Below are 23613 nucleotides of genomic sequence, written 5' to 3' on the forward strand. Positions count from 1 at the left end.
TGAATTCTGAGTCAACTACAGCAATGATTTCAGATACAGCCAATACACAGTCTGCAAACTAGTCCCCAAGGGTTTTTTTTTTTTTTTTCAGAATTGGGGAGGGGGGGAGAGGCCTTAAACATACTCAGCCATCTGGTCCAACCATTCTTCCCCTCCCATTTACCGTGATGGTGAACCTATGCCATGCATGCCAGAAGTAGCATGCAGAGCCATCTCTCCGGGCACGCCAAGATAAGGCCGCCACCTGGCGGTGGAGAGTATTGGGTGAAAGCCCCATATCCAACCCAACCTGAAAGAACATTAGACCATCAGCTACAGTTGCTGTGGTGAGAACCCGGTCCGCCTTCTGGCACCACTGGTAGAAAACCTTCCATGTGGCATCGTAAATGTGCGTTGTGGAAGGCTTACATGAGGTATGAACAGTGAGGATGACTCGATCCGGAATGTTCGAATCTCTCATGTATTGCCACTCAAGCGCCACACGGTTAGGTGGAATCATTGTGGCTCCGGATGAACCAGGGGTCCCTGGAGAAGTGAGACCCTGTGGTCTGGGATTCTCCAAAGGTGGGCAACCGATAGATTCACCAGATCCACAAACCAGGGTCTCCTGGGCCAATGAGGTGCCGGGAGAATCAGCTCCGTCTTCTCCTCCAACATCTTTCGAATGACCGCCAGAATGATCGGAAGGGGGGAAGGCGTAGAGGAGACCTGGGGGCCATCTGCTCCGAAGCGCATTGGCTCCCTCCCTGAGTGTAGAATCTGAGTGAACTATCTGGTTACCTGAGCATTCAGGGGAGATGCAAACAGGTCTGAACCTGATGGGTAGTTCCCTGAACAGAGAGGGGTGGAGGCTCCACTCCGCATGGTCGACCACACTCCGACTCAGCCAATCAGCCTGAGAGTTGTCGACCCCAGATATGTGATCCACCCTGATGGACAGAAGATTCCTCTCTACCCAACGCCCTAGGCATTCGGCTTCCCTCATCAAGGCCCTAGACTTTGTTCCCCCGTCTGTTGACATGTGCCTTTGCGGCCATATTGTCTGTCATCACCAGTACATGGCCCCGTCACCCTTGAACGGAAGTGTTTGAGGGCCAGAAAGATAGCCCTGAGTTCCAACCAGTTTATCGGACAAGACCCCTCTGCCAATGATCAACGTCCCTGGGCCATCTCGCTATCCAGCACGGCCCCCCAGCCCTGGAAGCTGGCATCTGTTGTGATCAGCAATATGTCCAGCTCTTTGAACGGATGCCCCCTCCAAAGCACCACAGACTGCCACCAGCGGAAACGAGCGCAGAACCTGTGGGAGGATCTGCATCCTGGAGCAAGAGTTGCTGGTGCCTGCTCTTTGAAAGAGGAGCAGGAACCACTGAAGAGTCAGTGAGTGCAGTCTTGCCCACAGGATGATACCAACGCAAGAGAGCATCTTTCCCAGCAGACTATGAGCCAAGGGGAGATTGTAGGGCAGATCAGTGTGATGTGGACTGGATTAAGATGTCGTCCAGGTAACATTGAAGTCTGACAGGAACTGCCCGAAGGGTAGCCACCAATGCCAGTACTTTGGTGAAAATTCTGGGAGCCGACAGCCCGAAAGGAAGGGTCCGGTACTGGAATGCCTGTACTGATAGGAAAAATGAAGAAACTGGCGGTGATGATGCCAGATAGGAATGGGGAAGTAGGCCTCCGTAAGGTTTATGGAAGAGAGGAGGTCGCCCTCCTGAATGCTCTCTAGGATGGAATGTAAGGTCTGCATTTTGAAACACCTGTATGGGATGAACCTGTTTAAAAATTCAGATCTAGGATGGCATGCCACCCCCACCCCCCCGATGCCTTTGGAACCACAAAAAAACTGGAATAAAACCCTCACCCTTGCTGGTGCACAGGAACTGGTTGAATAGCCCTAATATTGACAAGATGCTGGATGGCCAATTCCATTAGGGCCCTTTTGGCATCATCCCGTGATATGGGGCAAGTCACAAAATGCTCTGGAGGAGGTGAAAGGAATTCTAGTTGCAGACTCGATCTGATTGTATTGAGGACCCAGGCATCCAATGTAGACTCCTCCCATCTGGTGATAAAGAAGGCCAGATGACCTCCAATGGGAGGGGGGAACAGGCGTTCACTTGGAGCTTCGGAAGGCACGGCCCCCTCCTCCTCGAAAGGACCATCTACCCTTATATTGGTGCTGTTGTCGGTTATTCACCTCAGGGCACTGCTCCTGGTGTTGAGGGAAGGCCCTCTGATGACGGGGGAAGCAAGGGGAGGGTTCGGCCCGGAAAGATGAGGGATGGAAATAAGGGGTTGGGCGGTAATCCGCTTTCTTACCTGTCGAGGAGAGGACCTTCCTCTTATCCCTGGTCTCGATCAAATATGGATCCAGAGCCTCACCCGCATAAGGAGCCGATGCCAGCTTCCACTTATAGCGTGATTCGGATTGCCAGTTCCAGAGCCAAAGTAGTCGTTTAGCTGTGATCGAGAGGCCATGGCTCTGGAGGCAAATTTTGCTGAATTCAGAGTGGCATCCGCCGTAAATTCAGCCGCTGCAATAATTTTGTTGAGATCTAAAATCAGACGGAGGAAGGCGCTCCTGTAACTGATGCAGCCAGGGGAGTGAGGCTCTGGTAAAAAATGACCCTGCTGTTGATGCTTGGACAGCCTAAGCTGAGGCCTGATGGTTACATTTGAGCATTTGCTCTGATCTTTTGTCCTCAGACTTGACATGTCCTCTGGTTCGGTGGGGGTGCCAGAGAAGGAGGAGACCACTCCTCCTCCTCCGAAGGGACCACAAGAGTAGAGGCCAAGGCTGGTCCTACATTGTAGAAATGCCGATCGTGTGATGAAGCAGCAGGGGTGGCACACTGTTCTTTAACAAGGTCCAAAAATAACAGAGAAGGAAAAACCTCTGTGTGGACCACAGGTTTAGAGAAAAGAGTATCCCCTTGGGTTGAAAGATCCCTCTGGGGTTCAGGTGCCACCTCCTCCAGGGTCAATTGGGCAGTGACCAAGACCTTCTGTAATAGGGGGTTTAAATAAGGCTGGCTTAAAGACCTCCATTGAGGGGGGGCTGGTCCTGGAGGAAACTTTCTGCCTCAGACATATATTGATCTCTGATCTCACCCTCTTCCTCCTCTGACCTGGAGGAGTGGCTATGCTCTGAGGGGAGTGAGTAATCCCTTTCCCCATAATCCCCTCCAATCAGATTGAGTAGAGGGCCTACCAACCTCCTGAGGTCTAGGGTATTCCTTGTGTTTAGGAGAGGCCCCTAAAGAGGGATTGGGGAACCAATCTTCAACCCCCAGAGGCCGAAAGAGCTGTTGTAAGCCCTGTGCTAATCCTCATTGAATGGCAGAAGAGACTACTAGGGAAATGTCAGAGGAACCACTGCCTGAGTGGGCTTCTCCAGGACGTAGGCCAGCAGCGGGGGGTGAAGGTAGCTTCGGGCCTATGTCTAATGCTACCCTGAGTGGTCTGGTTGGGAGATGGAATTGTAGGGGCCTGAAGAAAATGGGGTCCTGATTTGCTAAGGTCTTGGGGACCTCCTTCCTCCTCTGTTACCATAGGAGACCAGGTTTGGGTATAGGAGAAGGAAGAAGAATGGACTCCCTGTTCCCTGGGCCGCACAATTTGGCCAACCTGTGGTTCCATTGGAAGGGAAGCCTGCTGCAAACGTCCCCTCATTTGGTCCAGAGTTTTAGCAAACTGTCTCTCGAGCACAGCATGCCTCCTTTTTTCAGCCTTTAGTTCAGCTTGGGAAACTTTCTTTGGAGCGAAGGCTTTGGCCCTGATTTTTGCCACTGCTTCCCTTTGAGCTGACTGGCCATCCTGACTCTTCCTTTTTTTCTTCTTCTTCTGGGCCAGGAGTGTGTGTGCCTCTAATCCAGAGGCTTCTGTCTGCTTGAAGGCCTCCATGATCAAACCAGGGGTACACAAGAGGTGCTGGAAGCAACCCTCAATATGTGTCCCTTGATCTCACTGATAGTTTTCTCAGAAATATTGCCATAGAATAAGACAAACCGACGCTTCTGGCCAATTAAAATGGCCACCAGCCTCATGCTTTCTGCTGAGGTAATAAATGGCTGCCTGCACGAGGAGAAATTGTTAGAGGGCCTTTGTTGCTGTATAGGCTCTAAGAGCCCCAAACGAAGAGAGAAATCCAGTAGTGAAACTTTTATCCTCGGAGCAGCTGTGTGTCAGAGGCTTGAGATCAAACCTGCAACCTTTACGAAATTGTTGGAGGGCCTTTGTCGCTCTATAGCAGTGGTTCCCAAACTTTTTCAGTCCACTGCCCCCTTGGTGCTACAAACTCATCCTCAATGCCCCCCACCCAGGAGCGGGATTCAAATTTCTGTGGGCGTGGCCTAATTTGGGGGTGTTGCTTGCTGGTCACATGACTGGGTGGGTGTGGTTTGGTGACTGGCAAACCAAATACAAGTGGTCCTCACTTAATGGCCGGTTGCTTAGCAAGTGTTCTAATTTATGACTGGCCTCCCCACAACTACTCGACCTGTTTTTGGAGTTTTGACAGCCATGCACGCACATATACACATACTCCCTTCCAACCCTGCTGGAGCAGATCATTGGACTAGAATTGGCAAAGCATCTTGATTAGATTCTAGTAGTGAATAAAATCTAATCAGAGATGCTTTGCCGATTCTAGTTGATTTGTTTTATTTGAATTTCTTTATTTTATGTTGCTGAATTGCATTGACATGTGTATCCCTTCTTGTGCACAACCCAGAAGCTTTTGTGATTCTTTGCAGCAAAAATTATAGACCTCTGGCTTTGGTCTCCTTTTCAAACATGCCACCACCGCCGCGTTTGGGGCGAGGCCCAGCAGGTCCTCCCCATTGAGCCCACTGCACTGGAGTCACCGCCCAAACAAGTCCGAGCGGAGCAGTGCACCAAATCAATGGGGTGAGCCTGGGAGAGGGAAAGAAAGAGAGGAAAGAGAGAAGGAAGAAAAGAAAGAGAAAAGGGAAAAAAAGAAAAAGGGACAAAGAAAGAGGGGGAATGGAGGGAATGAGGGGGAGGAGGAGAGAGGAGAGGGAGAGAGGGAGAGGGAGAGAGAGAGAGAGAGAGAGAGAGAGAGAGAGAGAGAGAGACCTGATGCATCAGATTGAAATGAGGCCTAGTTTAGAGGCCCTTTTCCACACTGAAACATCTTTGCCAGCATCTTTGCCAGCACATTGAAGCATCTTTGGCTTCTATTAATTAAAAGATTTTGTGGACGAAACATGGCCAAGACTATCAGGAAGCTCTCACATTTTGTTGAGGCTTTAAACAGGATCCATTGGACCAAACCTCCATCCTAAAAAAATACTTTTCCCCAATGTATTACAGTGCCAATTCTGAAGAAGGCAAAACCAAAATGTATTGGTAAATTACAAGGAGAACACACAAACACACACACTCCCTTCTAACCCTGCTGGAGCAGGTGATTGGACTAGAATAGATATCTCATTATCTTTCTCCTCCCTCCCTCCTTCTTTATTTCTTTTTCTTTCTGTCCCTTCCATCTCCCCCTCTTTCTTTGTCCCTTTTTCTTTCTTTCCCTTTTCTCTTTGTCTTCTTCCTTCTCTCTTTCCGTCTCCCAGGCTCACCCCATTGACTGTGCACCACTCCATTCGGACTTGCTTGGGCAGGTGCCTCCGGTGCAAGGGGCTCAATGGGGTGGACCTGCTGGGCCTCGCCCCGAACGCGTCATCGTCATGTTTGAAAAGGAGACCAAAGCCAGAGTGGCTTTGCTCTCCTTTCCCAACGCTGCTTTCGGGGCAAGGCCCCGCAGGATCATCCCATTGAGCCTCTTGCACCAGAGTGTGCAAGTCAATGGGGTGATCCTGCGGGCCTCGCCCCAAATGTGGTGGCGGCAGGATGCTTGAAAGGAGAGCATTGGGCGAGGCCCTGCAGGATCACCCCATTGAGCCCCCTGCACTGAAGTGTGCAAGTCAATGGGGTGATCCTGCAGGGCCTCGCCCAATGCAGCGGCAGCAGGATTTTTCTCACCCGAATTGTGCCCTGCGAGGGCCCACCTCCAGCGCCCCCTGCTGGCCCCCTTGCCTCTTAGCACCCCTAAGGCATCCCACTGCCCCCAGGGGTGGTACCGCCCACTTTGGGAACCACTGCTCTATATGCTCTAAGAGCCCCAAGCAAAGAGTGAAACCCAGGAGCGAAACTTTTAGCCTCGGAGCAGCTGTGTATCAGAGGCTTGACATCAAACCTGCAACCTTTTCCAGCTAATTGCTAGCTACTATCCTTAACTCTGCTTCCAAGACAGAAAGCTCGTTTTGACTAGGAGCTGAGTCAAAGCTGGGGGACCTGGCTAGAGGCTGGCCTTTTATACAGCAGACTAAGCTTTATGATGTAATAGGGAGGAGTCTAACCCATCCTGGACTCTCGAAGCAGCGTATAGGAGAACTGGCGGATTACATCCCAGAGTTCTAAAGGAGTTGGCAGAGGTCATCTCAGAACGACTGCCCCACATCTTTCAAATATCCTGGAACACCCGGGAATTACCAGAGGACTGGAAAAGAAAGATGGTGTTTGATTTCGTTGTACGAGGTGCAATGACAATAAAGTACACTAACTAAAACTGATGTGGGTTCCCATCTTTAAAAAAAAGGGATGTGGACAGACCTACAGACCAATCAGCCTAACATCAATACCTGAGAAGATACTGGAAAAGGTAATTTAAAAAAAAAAACAGATCTGCCAACATCTAGAAACAAATAAAGTAATAACTAGCAGTCAGCATGGGTTTGTTAAAAATAGATCATGCCAAACAAATCTTATTTTATTCTTCAACATAGTAAAGAATGAAATTGTCATTTGACAAAGTATACCACAACCTACTTCTTGGTAAGCTAGAAAAAAGTGAGATAGATAGCATCACCACCAGATGGATTCATAACTGGCTGGCAAACTGTACTCAACAAGTAGTCCTTAATGGGTCTACATCTACATGGATGGAAGTAAGCAGTGGGGTACCACAAGATTCCGTCTTAGGCCCAGTACTCTTCAATATCTTCATAAACGACTTAGATGAGGGAAGAGAAGGGGAACTTACCAAATTTGCAGATGATACCGTGTTTCTCACAAAATAAGGCCAGGCCTTTTTTTTTTTTGACCCCCAAAAAGAAGGCTAGGCCGTCTTTTCGGGGGTAACTTAATTTCCTCCCCCACCTAGAGCGGCCCATACGCATGTACCTCTCCACGAGGCCGTTTCTATCGGCTGACGAAAGCTCCCTGAAGGCAGAGTCCCCAGCCACTTCAGGGCGAGGCGTGGCTGCCCGTGTCCCCTCGCCATTAGGCAGTGTCTTTCGGGCAATGGAAGCTCCCCAAGGGCAGTCACCAGCCACTTCAATCGGCTGGTAGAAGCGGCCTCGGGCGAGCGCACACACAAACTCCCTCGCCACGAGGCCGCTTCTATCAACCGACGAAAGCTCCCTTGAAGGCAGAGTCCCCAGCCGCTTTGGGGCGAGGCGTGGCTGCCCGTGTCCCCTCACCATTAGGCAGTGTCTTTCGGGCGATGGAAGCTCCCCAAGGGCAGTCACCAGCCACTTCGATCGGCCGGTAGAAGCGGCCTCGCAGCTAGGGGAGTGTGTGTGTGCGCTCGCCCCGAGGCCGCTTCTACCAGCCGATCGAAGTGGCTGGTGACTGCCCTTGGGGAGCTTCCACTGCCCGAAAGACACTGCCTAATGGTGAGGGGACACGGGCAGCCACGCCTCGCCCCAAAGCAGCTGGGGACTCTGCCTTCGTGGAGCTTCTATTGGCTGATGTTCTATCGGTAGATCGGGGTATTCTAGTCTAGGCTACCTGCAGGGCACTCCTAAAGGCAAGTTTTCTCCCCCCCGCCCTTCCCCCCCCCATTTCTCTTCACCACATGTAGTTCTAACGAACGATATGAGAAATGGCGGGGAAACGCATGGATTAAATAGGCCTAAATTTTGGGGGTGGGCTAAATTTCACCTCATGCCTAGAAATCATGTTGGGTCTTCCTATTGGTGGAGGCCATATTGTTGGAGAAACACGGTACTAAGCTGGCAGAAATAGCTAACACCCTAGAACCGTGATGGTGAACTTGTGGCACACATAGCCATTTGTGCAGGCACGTGAGCCCCAGGCAACCTTACCTCACTGCGCATGCGTGTGCCTCCCAGCTGATTTTCGGGCCTTTTTCAGCTTCCCTCAAGCCTTTGCAGGCCAAAAAATAGGCCCGTTTCATCACTTCCTGTATTTCCGGAAACGGAAACGGGCCAGTGAGGATGACAATGACATTGGGACATCTGGACGTGACAGTTATCATTGTGAGTGGTATCACAATGGCTGAGACCAACAAGAGATATATACAAGTGCTATGCACTTGGCACAGCAGGCACAGGGACAAAGCTGGACTGTTGGTGAAATGGCAAAATACAAAACACTTCTAATCAGTGACAAAATGGTGGGCCGTGAGAAAATTTTGGTGGGCCGCAGAGAAATTTCACCCCCAGAGCACCCCCACAAAACAATTAATCCAGGCTGCGCAGAAACACAAGGCTGCGTCGCTCACATGGCTGGCACGAACCCTTCCCGCCCACTCACTCCTTACCCGATAAACTTGCCTGCTAAATTGCTATTTTTCCTTTTTCCGACCATCATCTGTTCTGCTGTGCCGGGAGATTTAGATTAGGTAGGAAGCAGGAAATGGTTGGATTTCTTGCTTTCTAGCTAGTCTTTAGAACTTCGGCTCAGCACAGCCGAACCTCCCTTAGGACTAAAGGTTTGCTTGCAAGCAAATTTAGTGCAGACTCACGGCAAGCAAATTTGAGAGACTGAGCTAGCCGATGGCAGATAGATTCTGTGAGCAATTCAGTCTGCCTGCTTTGCCTGATTTTGGGTAAAGGTTGCTCTTTTTTTATAAAAAATTCAATATTTACATGCATGGTGTGTTGTGAGTTAATTTTGTGAGTTTGCTTGCAAGCAAATTTTATGTGACAGATTGAGCTAACCAATGGCAGATAGATAGATCTCTGAATGAATCTGTGATTCTGTGAGCAATTCAATCTGCCTGCTTTGCCTGATTTTGGGTAAAAGCTGCTCTTTTTTAATAAAAAATTCAATATTTATATAAATATTTATATTTACATACAAGCCATGCCCAGCCAGTCACATGACCAAACCACACCCACAAATTAGGCCATGCCCACAGAACCGGTTAGTAGTCCCTAGGATCTAAAATTATGAATTTAGTGGTCCCTGAGGTCCAAAAGGTTGGCGACCCCTGCTCTAGACATTACTTCTCTCACTTCATTATTTCTATAATGAATTCTATAATTTCTGTAATAATGAACAGCAGTATTTCTTCTCTGTTTTGCATTTCGATTGCAACAAATTACTATTCCATCAAACGTTTTGGATAGTGAATTTCCTGTTTTGTTTGGAAACAACCAACACCCACAACCTCTACACAGCACATTTCAATGAAAGTCACCCAGATTCCCCAATAGGATCCAGAAGGATGATTGGGACACAATCTTGTTTAGTACCTGGGATTCTTTTTGACCTGGGATCTGCAATGAAGGGGATAGGTTGCTAGACTGGTGATTAGTTCAGGTAATGAAATGTCTGCAAGAAAACAACCAAGCTCAACAGAGCACCAAGGATCTTCATTTCAACTCTGAGCTACAAATATTCTCCTTTATTGGTTACTTATATGCTTCATGGCCAGGAAGGCTTTGGCTGATGTCCTGCTTTTGACACTAATGGTACCAGGAGTGGGAGGATTTTGCTACAGTGAATCACACAGCATAGGGCAGGGTTCTGCAACCTCTGGAGCCACATGCAGGTCTTTCAGCCCTCTGCTGTGGCTCCCACTGGCTGGCCCCACCCCTCCCTGTCACTCCTCGCCTGGCCTGAGAAGGTAAGGGTAATAGCGGGGGATGGAGACTCGCTCCATATTCCAGAGCAGGAGGTGGCTGGGTGGGAGTGAGTGACATCAAGTTGGCCACACCGGTTGTTAAATTATTGACTCCCGGGGTTTTCTTTTCTGTGGGGAAAGAGTCCAAATGGCTCTTTGAGTGTTTAAGGTTGCAGACCCCTAGCATAGGGCATTATCACTACTCTATTAGACTACTGAAATGTATTGTATGTGGGGCAGTCTTGCAGCAGCTTGACTACTGGCACAATAGCTCACCAATATAGAATTACATCTACCAGTAGTCCTAATTTAACAACTGCTGTTTATCAACCATTCAAGGTTATGACAGCGCTGAAAAAGTAACTTTAAAACCAGTCCTTCCTCTTAGGATCATTGGAGACTCCCACAATCACAACTGCCATTTTTGTGCTTCAGAATCAGCTTCCAATAAGCAGAATTAATGCAGCATCAGGCTGTATAATCGCAAGTTGCAGTCCCATGGTGTCTCACTTAATGACCACAATGGAAGTGAGATCTTAAGTCTATTGCAAGTTATGTCTTACAAAACAACCACATTGCCTAATGATGGAGTTGCCTGTTCCAACTGTTATCATTAAATGAGGACTACCTATCTAGTGAAGTCATTTCTAAGACCCAGTTCAAACTGCTAGTCATTACCTCAGTTCAACACTAAGATAAATCTGGTAAAGCCTTGCCAGAACCAAATCTGTCCATCAAAATTGGACATGCTGGCAGTTCCCTCTCAAAAGGTCCATGGCAGACTTCTCAGTTAATAGTTCCACTTTTGTAATATTTTCTCCCTAAGTACAGGCAACCCCTCCTTGCTGAAAATTTGGACAGTTATTTTGGTCCCAGCTGACTATATGCAACTGTCCAGCCTGGGCTTTATTTGGAATTTTATGTAGATATTTTGGGGTTTTGATATCATTCTAGATTTAATTATTATGTTTTTGTTTTCCTTGATGCTATAAGCTTTATGAAATAAATAACTTTCAGCACTTCAAGAAAGGATTAAAGGCACAAAGCTTGCACAAAAGCCCTAAAATTTGCAGAGAATAGTATAAGAGTATTTGAAATAATACTTTGGATATGTGTTTTGAAGTAATACTTTGGATATGTGTTTGGGCATATGGGGCAGAATGTTCTAAAACCAGTAGCTGGAGCATAAGGGAACTACCAGAAGAGTGGAAAAGAGATGATGTGGCTGTAATCTTCAAAAGATAAAAAGTGGATCCAGAAAACTAATTAGTTTTCTGGGAAAATCCTGGAAAAGGTAGTCAAACAGCGGATTACTAGAAGCCAGCATGGGTTTGTTAAAAACAGATCATGCCAGATAAACTTAATTGCCTTATTTGATAAAAGGACTAAATTATTACATCAGGTAAATGCTGTGGATGGAGTATACTTGGACTTCAGTAAGACATTTGACAAAGTAGATCACAGCCAACTTCTTGGTAAGATAGAACAATGTGGAATAGAGTGTCTCACTACCAGATGGATTCACAATTGGCTGTCCAACCACACTCAGCGGATCCTCAATGGAGCCACATCTACATGGAGAGAAGCATCCAGTGGGCTACCTAACGGTTTGGTCTTGGGCCCAGTACTCTTCAACATCTACATATTGATCTAGATGAGGGGATAGAAGGGAAACTCAGCACATTTGCAAATGACATCAAGATGGGGGAAATGGAGAACACCTTGAAAGATAGGCTCAAGATTCAGAAGGACCTTGTCAGGCTTGAGTATCAGGCCCTATCCTACAAGATGCAGTTCAGTGATGAGAAAAGTAAGTCCTGCAGCTAGACAGGAAAAACAGGTATAGGAGGCACCTGGCTCAACAGGTGTAACTATGAAAGGATACAGGAGTCCTAGTGGACCACCACTTAAGTATGAGCCAGCAATGTGTTGCAGCTGCCAAAATGATTGGCTAAGGCAGGGGTGTCAAACTCGCAGCCCATGGGCTAGATGTGTCATGCAGGGAAGAGGGTGTCCATTTATTCTCCATAGCATCTGAGTGCAGGATAAAAAGCAATGGGTGGAAACTCGTCAACAGGAAGATTCAACTTGGAAAGGAGAAATTTCCTGACTGTAAGAATGATTAAGCAATAAGAAAAGATTGGATAACCATTTGTCTGGGATAGTATATTAACCATTAGTTTGGGGCAAGGGGTTGGACTAGAGCAGGGGTCCCCAACCACCGGTCCACGGACCGGTACCGGTCCGCGGAACAACTCCTACCGGTCCGCGGCTTTCTGGGTGCCTTTTTTTCATGAAAAAGTGCTTCCGGTGAGCTTTTCGGGTAGAAAGCTCACCAGAAGCACGTTTCATCAAAAAAGATGCGGCGCAGCGCTTCTGGTGAGCTTTTCCGGGTAGAAAGCCATTTCTACCCGAAAAGCTCACCGGAAGCGCTGGCGCCGCCATCTTTTTGATGAAAACGCGTGCCCGGTGAGGCGCCCAGCTGATGCCGGTACCGGGCGCGGCGTCAAAAGGTTGGGGATCACTGGACTAGAGGACCTCCAATGATTTAATATTAGTAATGCACACATGCAATTAATACTGGAAACAAATTTAATAAACAATGGGCATAAATTGTTAGCATCTTCAACAAGATAGCCCTAAAGTAAGAGCCAGACTAATTCTGTTAAAGAAGGGTCAAGTACTTCCAAGCCAATGTATGGGAAAAATGTTAAAACTGTTAAACTCATTGTTGGTTAAACTCACTGTTGCTAAAAGGAGGTGCTATCAGTTGTTAAATATAACGTTTCATATACTTTTTCCAACAAATGGAACATGTTCAATAGAGGTAGTCCTTGACTTACAACAGTTCATTTAATGACTATTCAAAGTTACAACAGCACTGAAAAAAGTAACGACCATTTTTTACATTTATAATCGTTGCAGCATCCACATGGTCATGTGATCAAAACTCAGTTGCTTACAACGGTTTATGACGGTTGCAGTGTCCGAGTCATGTGATCACTTTCTTTAACCTTCTGACAAGCCAACGAGGAAAGCAAATTCACTTACCATGTTACTAACTTAACAATTGCAGTGATTCACTTAACTGCAGCAAGAAAGGTTATAAAATGAGGCAAAATTCACTTAGCTGTCTCACTTAGCAACAGAAATGTTGGGGTCAATTATGGTTGTAAGTCAAGGACTACCTGTAAAGCAGGGCTGGCAGATGCATGGCAGATAGATGCATCACATGCTGGCCACGGCCATGCTGTTTAGCAAAGTGGGGAAAAGTCCAGATACGTCATGTGACATCTCGAGTTTGACACCTGTACTATAAAGCAGTGATCCCCAACCTTTTTGACGCCGCGGCCCGGTACCGGCATCAGCTGGGTGCCGCCATCTTTTTTTGATGAAAACGTGCTTCCGGTGAGCTTTCTACCCGGAAAAGCTCACCGGAAGCACTTTTTCGTGAAAAAAAGATGGTGGCGCCCAGCAAGCCAGCGGCCCGGTAGGAGTTGTTCCGCGGCCCGGTACCGGTCCGCGGACCGGTGGTTGGGGACCCCTGCTATAAAGGGTATCATAGAAAACTGTTTTCTATGTTATTTGTTCCACCAGAACTCTTTATCTATTAATAAGACTTAAACTGAGTTCTGATCTCCCTGTAGTACTGGAAGATTATAGATTTCAAAGATTCACAAACTTTCTCTTACCATTTTAAGACTTTATCCAGTAACAGCACGGCATATGGAAGATTGTGGCTTGAATAGCAAATAAATGTGAAGAGAATTAATTACCAAATAATGTGAAAGATAGATACAGTGTGTATTTATGAAACTAAGAGAATGGGAAAGTGGTCTGCCTTTATGAGGAGGATTTATGAATATATGCAGAGAAGTGAAGGTATAAGGTTAATTATGAAAGACCTTCAAACAGAAAATATGAACCAGAAAAATTCTATTCAGATTCTCCTCCTCATGCTCAGACTTACACTCCTATCTTTATGATCTCTAACATATACACATTTTTTTCCATTTCCTTCCTTCTTTCCAAAGTAACAAAACATCCACAGCTTATTCTTATTATTCAACAGTGGTATCATTTCACAAAAAGAATAAAGGCTCTTAAAACCCTGGCAACTGTAATAGTCACAGAATATTACAAACCAAAATTAACAATTGCCTAACTACATATATTAAACTTAGTCGCTTTCATGTTTGTAAAAATTTCAGTTCAGTATTATCTTAATTGGGAGAAAGCATAAAGAACTAGAATTATTCAACATGCTTAGAAATACCACGATGAAATATTCAGCAACATTTTTTCAAAGAGCAGCTTTCATTGATACGAGGGAACCACTTCTTCTAAAAACTCAAGGAACACACAGAATGTTCCTTATGTTGATTTGGACTCTGGACATCTAGCTTGGTCTATGTTAACTAGGAGCTGCTTTCCAGGGCTTTAAGAAAATAATTTTTCCAACTGTAGCTGCTAGGGATTCAAATGAGATATTTTGTATTCAAAACATATCAGGACATTGAAAAAGATGCTACTAATCCTTAATCCTGTTCAAAAACCCAAGATACTGATGTTTTAGAAGATCTCATGGGCTTCATATAAATATTGATAAATGGCACATTCAGAACACAGAAATTCCACATAAAATAGTCTAAGCCTACTTTCAAACTGAACAGATGAACAAAAAAAAACACTAATGATGCTAAGTTGCTGTCCATAAAAGAAAAAATCTAAGCCCCACAGAATAACAAAGCTGGAAGGGAGGTCTTCTAGTCCAGGGGTCCCCAACCTTTTTTACGCCGCGGCCCGGTACTGGCATCAGCTGGGTGCCGCGGCCCAGTACCGGCATCAACTGGGCGCCACCATCTTTTTGACGAAAAAGTGCTTCCGGTGACCTCACGGAAGCACTTTTTCGTCAAAAAGATGGCGGCACCAGCGCTTCGGTGAGCTTTTCGGGTAGAAATGGCTTTCTACCCGGAAAAGCTCACGAGCGCTGCGCCGCCATCTTTTTGATGAAAAAGTGCTTCCGGTGAGCTTTCACCCGGAAAAGCTCACCGGAAGCACTTTTTATCAAAAAGATGGCGGCGCCCAGCAACCAGCGGCCCGGTAAGACTTGTTCCGCGGACCGGTACGGTCCGCATGGGACCGGCGGTTGGGGACCCCTGTTCTAGTCCAACCACCCTGCTCAAGCAGAAGGCCCAAAAATTATCCATAATTTTTAATTATCTTCATCATGACCACCACCACCCAATCTTCATATCACACTTACAATTAGGTTGGTCTGCTGCAAATGACATCACAAAAAATAACCGAAAGATTATGAACCTCAGACAACCTTCCTATGAGATTATTTGAGTTACCTGCTCTTGATAACTACATTTTATTGATGCCAAATACCTAACAAAGAAAGGGATTGGGTTAAAATTATAATAGGAATATCATACACAGCAGTGTTGATGTAAAGATGCTGGATTAGGCATTTACAATAAAAATTACAAGGAAATGTAACATTGCAGCAAAAATGTTCACTCTAATTCTATCATGATACCTATATATGTCTACATTCATAATGTCAGGTATTCAATGTGCAGTATTTGTTAGAAGCAAAGTCCTACATTGAAGCATAGCACCAAATGAACTTCTGGAAACTATGGAAATATCTCTGTGCAGAGTATATTTCAGCAGTCTAACCCTATTGCAACTAAGGAATGTGCAACTGTTGCCAGAGGTAGTGAAAGCTAACAAAGTAGTGAAAATGCATTCCTTCTCAGTACCTAGAAATCTAGCAAAGTTGGTAATAGTACATTCCTAGAGTGTGGATCTACTTGCTCAGAGGAAGTGTGACACCATACAGAATAAGCCAAATCACAATTATTAAGCTTGGTTTCCCAACTATCTACACAACTTTTAGCTTACCTGTCTCTAATTATAACTTCTGTAGTCCATTGCTGAATTTAGCCTAAAATCCTTACAATTGGCCAGCAAGATTAGTTGTCATAATCATAGTTAAGAGGCTCCTCATCCCAAAGTTCCACACAAATCTCCCAACAGTTTCATTAAGAAACAAGTTGGAATCTAACAGAAGAGCTGTCCCTTCAGGATGACCTCTACAGGCAAAACTAACAGGAAGAAACAATCCATATGACAATCACATATGACAATCACATTCTATTGAAAAAATAGGATTTAAGTTACAAACCATGATAGATGGGACAAAAGATATTAAAACGAATGCTACAAATGCTTCTACCATATTTACAGATAAAACTGCAAGACTTATTACCAAAGAAATTATAGCAGAGCCCAGATCTGAATCAGCAGCTTCCCAATTTACAGCTTATTTTTATTTATATCCTGCATTTATTGATTTTACAAATAAGGCGGAAAAATATCCAACATACCTCCCTCCTATTTCCCCCACAATATGGCTCGGGGCAAGAGTTGGGCTGTGACTTGCCCAAATTCACCCATTTGGCTTTCATGGCAAACGCGGGAATGGAACTCGGGGTCTTTCTTGCTTTCTAATGTAACCACTAGACCAAACTGGCTCTCTTATCCATTTTCATAAACTCTAGATTAAAAACTATTCTGTATGCTAGAATCCTACAACAGAGATCTCGTTCAATCAAGAAAATTAGCAGCAGTTGCAGGGCCGAGACTGGAACCGGTTCTTTTTAGTCCTGCCGTTTGTCTTACAACCTGGCAAGTTCACGGGCACAAGGTCTTCAATCGCCACTTGCCGAAGTTCTTCGGCGAGCTCAATATTCCACCCACGGGAAGAAAAACGCGCCTTGGGCACCCAGAATGGTAGGGAACGAGGAGCTCTGACTGACTGAATTTCAAGGGCTGAATTTCACAGCACATCTTCCTCCTGGAGTCCTGCAGGAACCGCCCGGGAAGACTCCCTGTCCCGCCGAGAAAGCGGCCCCGCCAGCCGCGTCCGCCCAACCGCTCCAGGCACGCTCGGGCCTGAGGCGGCGGCAGCGGCCCCCGAGAGCCCCGGACCGCCACGTGCTGCCCGAGAGAAGGGCAGCGGCGGCCCGGAAAGCTTCGCGGGGAGCTGTGCCTGGTCCGTCACCGCCACGGGGGACTTCCAACCTCCCGGCAGTCGCCCGGGATACGAAAGAAGGACCGCCGCAAAGGCCTCCCCACTTAGCTGCGTCGGGAGAAGCGTCCGGAATGGCCGGCAGACTGCTCCCCTCCCCCGGCGCGTTGGAAATTCCGTCGCTTTCCATCCTGGGGCGCAGGCGCGGAGCTCACCTCGTGTGGCTCGGGGCGAGAGGTCTCGGGCCAGACCAGGCGCCGGACTAGCCGTTCGCGTTCTCCCTAGTCAGCTCTCGAGCTGGTCCCCCAAACAAAATGGCGACCGGGGCCGCGCGCTCACGTCGCGGCCTTTCTCTTCCCGTCTTCCTCCGCGCAGGACGCAAAGCAAGGAGGCGGGACCTGGACCTGAGGCTCAATCCGCCTGCGCAGAAATAACTTTGACCAATAGAGATCCGTCCCAGCTGGTCCTCGAGTCCGCCTCCAGTTTTCTACCCAATCCCTAGAAGGACACCCCGATGTCTCCTTTGCACTCTAGTAGACGGAGGGCCGCAAAAATGCCCTCATGAAGTTGATGGAGACGGGAAATGGGCGGGGACGATTAAACTCAGAAGACCTTGCGGAGACTCAGAAGACCTTGTAGGACTGCGATTGGATAGTTTAAGTATCGAGCCCGGTGAGGCCAATCGCAGCGCGCCGCTGGTAAGCGGTAGCGTCAGTCGCGAGAGCAGACGCGCGTGCGCAACGGGCAGAGGTGGGACGAGAGGCTGAGGTCTTCAGAAAGGGCACCTGGTTTCGGCGACTTGGGCGGGGCGACCGGAGTGACGACATGAGACAGCGAGATCAGGCGGGGCCTTTTATTGACTGGCGGGGGCAGCTACAGGGGCGCCTTCCGGCGAGCGGCTCAGGCGTGGCTGGATGGCGCGAGGAAGCGGCGGAACATCTCCAGGGCCGGTCCGGGCTTGTACTGCGGCACCATGTGTCCAGCGCCCTGCGGAGAAGGAGGCGAGAAAGGCGAGCCGATGAGGCAGGAGGAAAAACGGCCAGCCTTGCGACCAGGGGCGCCTCCCACGGGCAGTCAGCGAGGGGGTCGTTAAGCAGTAAGGTCATCTGATGTCACGCTTTACAACCACATGGCTGAGCGATGGCAACCCGGTCCCAATTGTCATAACTCGACGATTTCTTCTCCCCCATAGAGATAGTTCTCGATTTACGACTACAATGGAGCCCAAAATTTGTTGCTTTATTTGTGAATTTTGCCCTCTTTTATGACAATTTTTGCCATGGTTGTTAAGCAAATCACTGCAGTTACATTAGTAACAGTTTTAACTGAATCTGGCTTCTGAAACTGAAACTTGGCTTATCAGATCACAAAAGTGACCTCAGGGCACTGCAACTGTCATAAATATGAGTTCGTTGCTAAGCAGCCAAATTTTGATCATGACCATGGGATGCTGCAACAATCGTAAGTGTAAGAAATGATCATAAGTCACTTTTTTCAGAACCATTGTGACTTTACACATCACTAAATGAACTGTTGTGAGTTGGGGACTACCTGTATGTTATTGTAATTGATTCCTGGAACGAAATACCTTGTTTCACACATCCCACAAAGTTGGAACCAAATAAGATGCATTAGAATGCAGCATTACACTAATTCTGCCTGCTGCTGGCAGTTTCTAGTCTTGCCAGCTCAAGGTTGACTCTGCCTTCCAGCCTTCCGATGTGGTAAAATGAAGACCCAGATTCTTGGAGGCAATATGCTGATTGTAAATGGCTTAGAGAGGATTGCAAAGCACTGAAGCAGTATATAAGTCTAAGAGCTATTGCTATTATGGTGTAGTGTAGTGTGAAAATTCAGCCTGTTGCTTTGTTTCTGGTGATCAGTGCTGGAGCTGTTTTTCACAAGTTCTTTCATAAAGCTGAGATGGGAGGCAGCAAACTTTATAACAAGTAAGTATTCAGTAATAGTGGGAGAGTCAAAGCATCTCCACTTTGCCATAGAGGTTCCTTCCAAAGATTGAAAATTATTTTTTTTCAACTACACAAGGGCCATTGTGCCTTGAAAAACAACATCCACCCCTTAGTAAAGTAATTGTTAGCTTCTATGGATAGGGGAAAAGAGAGATTTTCGCCTCTTTGATGTGAGCCTTGATAAGAACGACTGTTAGATGATAATTGTCCACTGACCTTTACAGTGAGGAATGTGGTGTTTTGGTATTCCTTAAAAAATCCAGCCACTTGATCATTGAAATATCATGGCTGGTATTCACTAAGCACCTGTATGATGAAAGGCAGAAGGATCAGCTCAGGGAGAAACCTGCTTACCATCCAATGAACTGGAGATCCCAACTTTTTGGACTAATGGACACATCTCTGGGAGTTCTTACAAATGACTCCCTATTAGAAAACACAAGGTTGTTTTCTGCCTCTTCTTTTAGCCTCCCTGGAGAATGATTCAACTGTCAAATAGCTTTTCCTGTTAACTACTAGTATCCAGTAGAGCCCCTTTTAGTCTATGGTAGCCCAATATCAAGAGTCTGATAACATTTTTCCCAACAATTAAAGGTGTAAACTTTTGTGAGCTACATATATATCTGATGAAATCACCCTTACCTTACGAATGTTTATGCCAATTTGTTTGTCAGAAAAGGTGTTACCAGACTCCTAAATGAGTTCTGCTTAACTTTCAGCTGGTAACTACTTTTATGTAATTTAAATCCATTGTTTGATATCATGCTCTATAGAACAAGAGATAATAGGTTTTATCCATCTGTATGGCATCTGTTTAGGTAGCTGTATAACCATATTTTCTTATCTTTTCTCAATACTAAATATTTGAATTCAAAGCATTCAAAGGAGAAAAGATGCTTCAGAGCATATCATAGATGCTCACATAGCAACTGCTGCTTTTTTTCCAGGATCACATAATTAGCTGCAGTTTGCCTAGTTAATTAACCATCCAGCCCATAGGTCTGTAGAGATTCTTAGTCATCCAGGTCATGGGTTGTCCCAAAAGTGCTTTTTCAGGAGGCAACTAGACTTTCTTTCTTTTTTCTTTTGAAGACGTTTCACTTCTCATCTAAAAAGCTTCTTCAGCTCTGGCAGTGGCTCTTTCAGCTCCTTTCCCCACTATCCTGTCAAAGCTGAAGCAGCTTCTTGGATGAGAAGCAAAATGTCTTCAAAAGGGAAAAAAAAACAAGAAAGTCCAGTTGCCTCCTGAAAAAGCACCTTTGGGATATCCAGCCCAATCACATTGTGGGATAGTTTGAGAAATTATTGACTAAAGTTACTTTATGCCTATGACATTTTCCACAATTTATTACAGATGTTCCCTAGCCTTAAAAAAGGAATAAAGCAAGATTTGATCATGTCAAATACATGCTTGCTTCTGGTAATTGCCACATCGTTTTCCAGAGCTTGTAACCAGATTTCTCTATGATCTACTTAAAATAGTCTTATTTATCTACTTATTTATCAAACTCATATTGCTGCCCATTTCACCAAGTTACTCTGGGGAGTACACAATAAGTAAATAATACAACAAATGTAAAAAAGAATCAGATATAAAACATAAAAATTTATATTAATATTACAAAAAACAAATAGAAACCATAGGTGGAAATGATAAGCAGAACAGGAATAGATCAGGTGACCAGATTATAGGAAAAGAGATTGAGAAAGTAGAGCCCTTTCCAGGTGACAAAAGCAAGCAAGTAAAAATGTTCCTCTCCTTGGCTTTGCTGCATAGTAGATGGGGTCTTGCATTCTGGCCAATTCCTGCAGGAAAAGTACTTTCTTGCATTTTGTGTCTTGTCCCACTTGAAGACAGAAAGCTCAGTGATGTCACTGAAAGTACACAATCTTTCGAGCCTATATTGATTGCTGGCAACTGTCTGGATATGTCCCTGATGTTTTCTTGGCAAAATTTCACCATTCCATTCTTTCTGGGGCTGAGAGGGTGACTGACCCAAAGTCCTTAGGGAGAACTCTGACACTAGAATTCACAGTCTCCCAGTTTCCAATTCAGTGCCTTGACCACTACACCAAACTGGCTCTCCCCACAAAAAGTAAGCTTAATTAACAGTTACTTGCCATTTTGGAACTTAAGACACTTTTGTTAGACACCGTTATCAGGTTTGGTTTTTCTCACAATATTTGATAATGGCCATTTATCAGAAGGTTGAAGATTTCCAGAATGTTTCTGTTCTGACACAGTTCCCCAAACACGACAACCCCTCTGAAGTTAACTCAAAGATTCCTTTATTAGAAGCGCTGGCAGCCCTGGCAAAAAGTTTCTCACTGGAGGCTACCAAGTCCATCTGGCCGGAAGATGAATAGTTGTCTGCCACATCTATTCATCTCCGCCCCCTGCCTTTTATCCCCAGAGCTAGGGTGGGGCTTCACTGGCAGCGGTGGCTCTTTTGTCCCAAGGACCGGCCCATAGATTTCCACTGCTCTCCTTTCTGCCTTCTGTGCCTGACGCACTGGACCCAGCTGTTCCTCCTCATCAGCCACCTCCAGACCTGGGGGCTGTTGTCTCTCCATCTGAGGGCTGATGGATGGCCCAGGCTCTGCCTCTGTTTCTCTGCCAGCTCCACTCCCCTTCCCCATCGGAGTTCTCAGGTTGCCTTGATGCTGACCCTGACTCCCGTGCCACTGCCTCCTCTGATTCAGCTGGTCGAGGGGCCAGTGGCCGATAGGCCACAACAGTTCCCTCTTCTCCTTTGTCTCCCAATAGCCTCTTGCATGCTTTCTTCAACAGAATAATTGAAGGGTCTTTGAGAAGCACCCATTTTTGAGAAGGCAGCCATTTCAGAAATGTGAAAAACAAATGTCTGCAATACAGGTAGTCCTTGGCTTACAATCACAATTCGGCCCAACATTTCTGTCCCTAAGTGAGACATTTGTTAAGAGAGTTCTACCCCATTTTTATAATGTTAAGTGAATCACAACAGTTGTTAAGTTAGTAATACCATTAAGTGAATCTGACTTTGTCAGAAGGTCACAAAAAGTGAATCACCTGGCCCTGGGACACTGCAACCGTCATAACTATGAATCAGTTGCCAAGCATCTGAATTTTGATCACATAACCATGGAGATGCTGCAACAATCGTAAGTGTGAAAAACATAAGTCACTTTTTTCAATGCCATTGTAACTTCGAATTGTCACTAAACAACTCTTGTAAGTCGAGGACTACCTGTATTTGTTGCAAATCTTCCATTCCTAAAACAGTTTTTTATGCCTAGAAGAAAGAAACATTTTCCTCAGGTACTTACAGGCTGATTTAAAGCATCAATGAATTTTTCACCCCCGAAAAAGTTGCACGCCATGTCCACATCACCATTATAAACCAATGCATGAAAATTTTGTGTCAAAAACTTGTAGAAGGGAGCCATATCCATATATTGTCTTTGGTAGGTGGCAGACATCTGTGAGCTGTAACAAGAGAAGATTGTGAAAGGGCTGTCCCTTCTTTCTTCCCACCATTAAAATTAGATCATGCATGTCCCAAGTACAAGGACCAAGAAGTTCTCAGTTGCTTTTTCACTAAGGAAACTCTTTTCTGCTCATACAAGCCAGCAGAAGTCTAAGTGAATTTTTCTGAGTGCCAAGTTGGGCCGAGATATTACACACTCCTCATGTCTCAGAGAAAGTAAAAGAGAACTCAGCGATCATAACTGAAACCAGAATTTCCACTGCTAAGCATCATAAAGCATGACGTGATTGTGCTTTAGCATTGGAAATACAATTGCCATTAAACAAATCACTGCAGATTATTAAGCAAGGATTTCACATGGTCTCCATTTGTGACCTGGTTGTCCCATTGATTTTGCTTGTAAAAAGCCAGTGAAAAAGACTGGTTGCAGTCACACGACTGGGACACTGCACTGTTGTCATTGCAAGTCAGACATGGAGCCCTTGCAATCGTGGTCGCAGGGATGCTACCACCAACGCAAGCGCAATGACCGGTGGTAATTGCCACTTGCTCAGCACCATTGCAAGTTCAAACAATAACTGAATGAGAAGTTAAGACACCTGTGTGTGCTGGAGTAAAAATTCATTCCCATCTTGAATTCTATAACTGGAACCTTAATTATGTTAGGTTTTCCCCACGGAAATCTTTAGTAAAAGGGGAAAGATTTGAGATATGCCTTGGGATAACTCCACAGGAAAAGCTCGCACACGAAAATCATGTCGTTTTTTGAATGTATTCCACCCTGAAGAACATGAAAATGAGCTTAATTTTGAAATCCGAGGTCAGATTCAAAAGTTATGTATTCCTATAAATTGAGTTCTTTCCTATACATTGAGTTCTTTCGCCATTTTGAGATATGCCTTGGGATAACTCCACAGGAAAAGCTCGCCCACAAAAATCATGTCGTTTTTTGAATGTATTCCATCCCAAAGAACATGAAAATGAGCTTAATTTTGAAATCCGAGGTCAGATTCAAAAGTTATGTATTCCTATAAATTGAGTTCTTTCCTATTCTTTCGCCATTTTGAGATATGCCTTGGGATAACTCCACAGGAAAAGCTCGCCTACGAAAATCATGTCGTTTTTTGAATGTATTCCATCCCGAAGAACCTGAAAATGAGCTTAATTTTGAAATCCGAGGTCAGATTCAAAAGTTATGTATTCCTATAAATTGAGTTCTTTCCTATATATTGAGTTCTT

General features: G+C 45.7%; 2 protein-coding genes and 1 non-coding gene across 13 annotated transcripts in view; 1 reads left to right on the forward strand and 2 right to left on the reverse strand.

Moving 5' to 3' along the window:
• Window positions 1-17313, reverse strand: part of CNOT1 (CCR4-NOT transcription complex subunit 1) — a 159985-nt gene extending 142672 nt beyond the window's left edge. For 5 of the 9 annotated variants that reach the window (XM_087971884.1, XM_087971883.1, XM_087971878.1 and 2 more), the window contains exon 1: window positions 17153-17312. The gene's annotated coding sequence lies outside the window, so the exon portion shown is untranslated. Of the gene's footprint in view, window positions 1-17152 lie in introns of all 9 variants that reach the window. The other 4 variants (XM_087971881.1, XM_087971876.1, XM_087971879.1 and 1 more) reach the window with 1 other exon arrangement.
• A 75-nt stretch (window positions 17314-17388) lies between these two features.
• Window positions 17389-23613, forward strand: part of LOC148129864 (uncharacterized) — a 32410-nt gene continuing 26185 nt past the window's right edge. For 2 of the 3 annotated variants that reach the window (XR_015750667.1, XR_015750666.1), the window contains exon 1: window positions 17389-17635. Coding sequence is in view for 1 of the 3 variants with exons in the window: in XM_087971899.1 (XP_087828025.1) it covers window positions 18341-18398 (58 nt within the window). In the remaining 2 variants the exon portion in view is untranslated. Of the gene's footprint in view, window positions 17636-18293; window positions 18399-23613 lie in introns of those variants that run through there. The other variant, XM_087971899.1, reaches the window with a different exon arrangement.
• On the reverse strand, window positions 22992-23110 carry LOC113422998 (U5 spliceosomal RNA). Its single transcript, XR_003372322.2, has one exon. It is a non-coding gene; the product is annotated as a U5 spliceosomal RNA (small nuclear RNA).

This window comes from Notechis scutatus, chromosome 9 (assembly GCF_049901735.1).
Source record: "Notechis scutatus isolate UNSWTSFEM ecotype Mainland chromosome 9, rNotScu1.2, whole genome shotgun sequence".
In the NCBI taxonomy this organism is placed as follows: Eukaryota; Metazoa; Chordata; class Lepidosauria; order Squamata; family Elapidae; genus Notechis; species Notechis scutatus.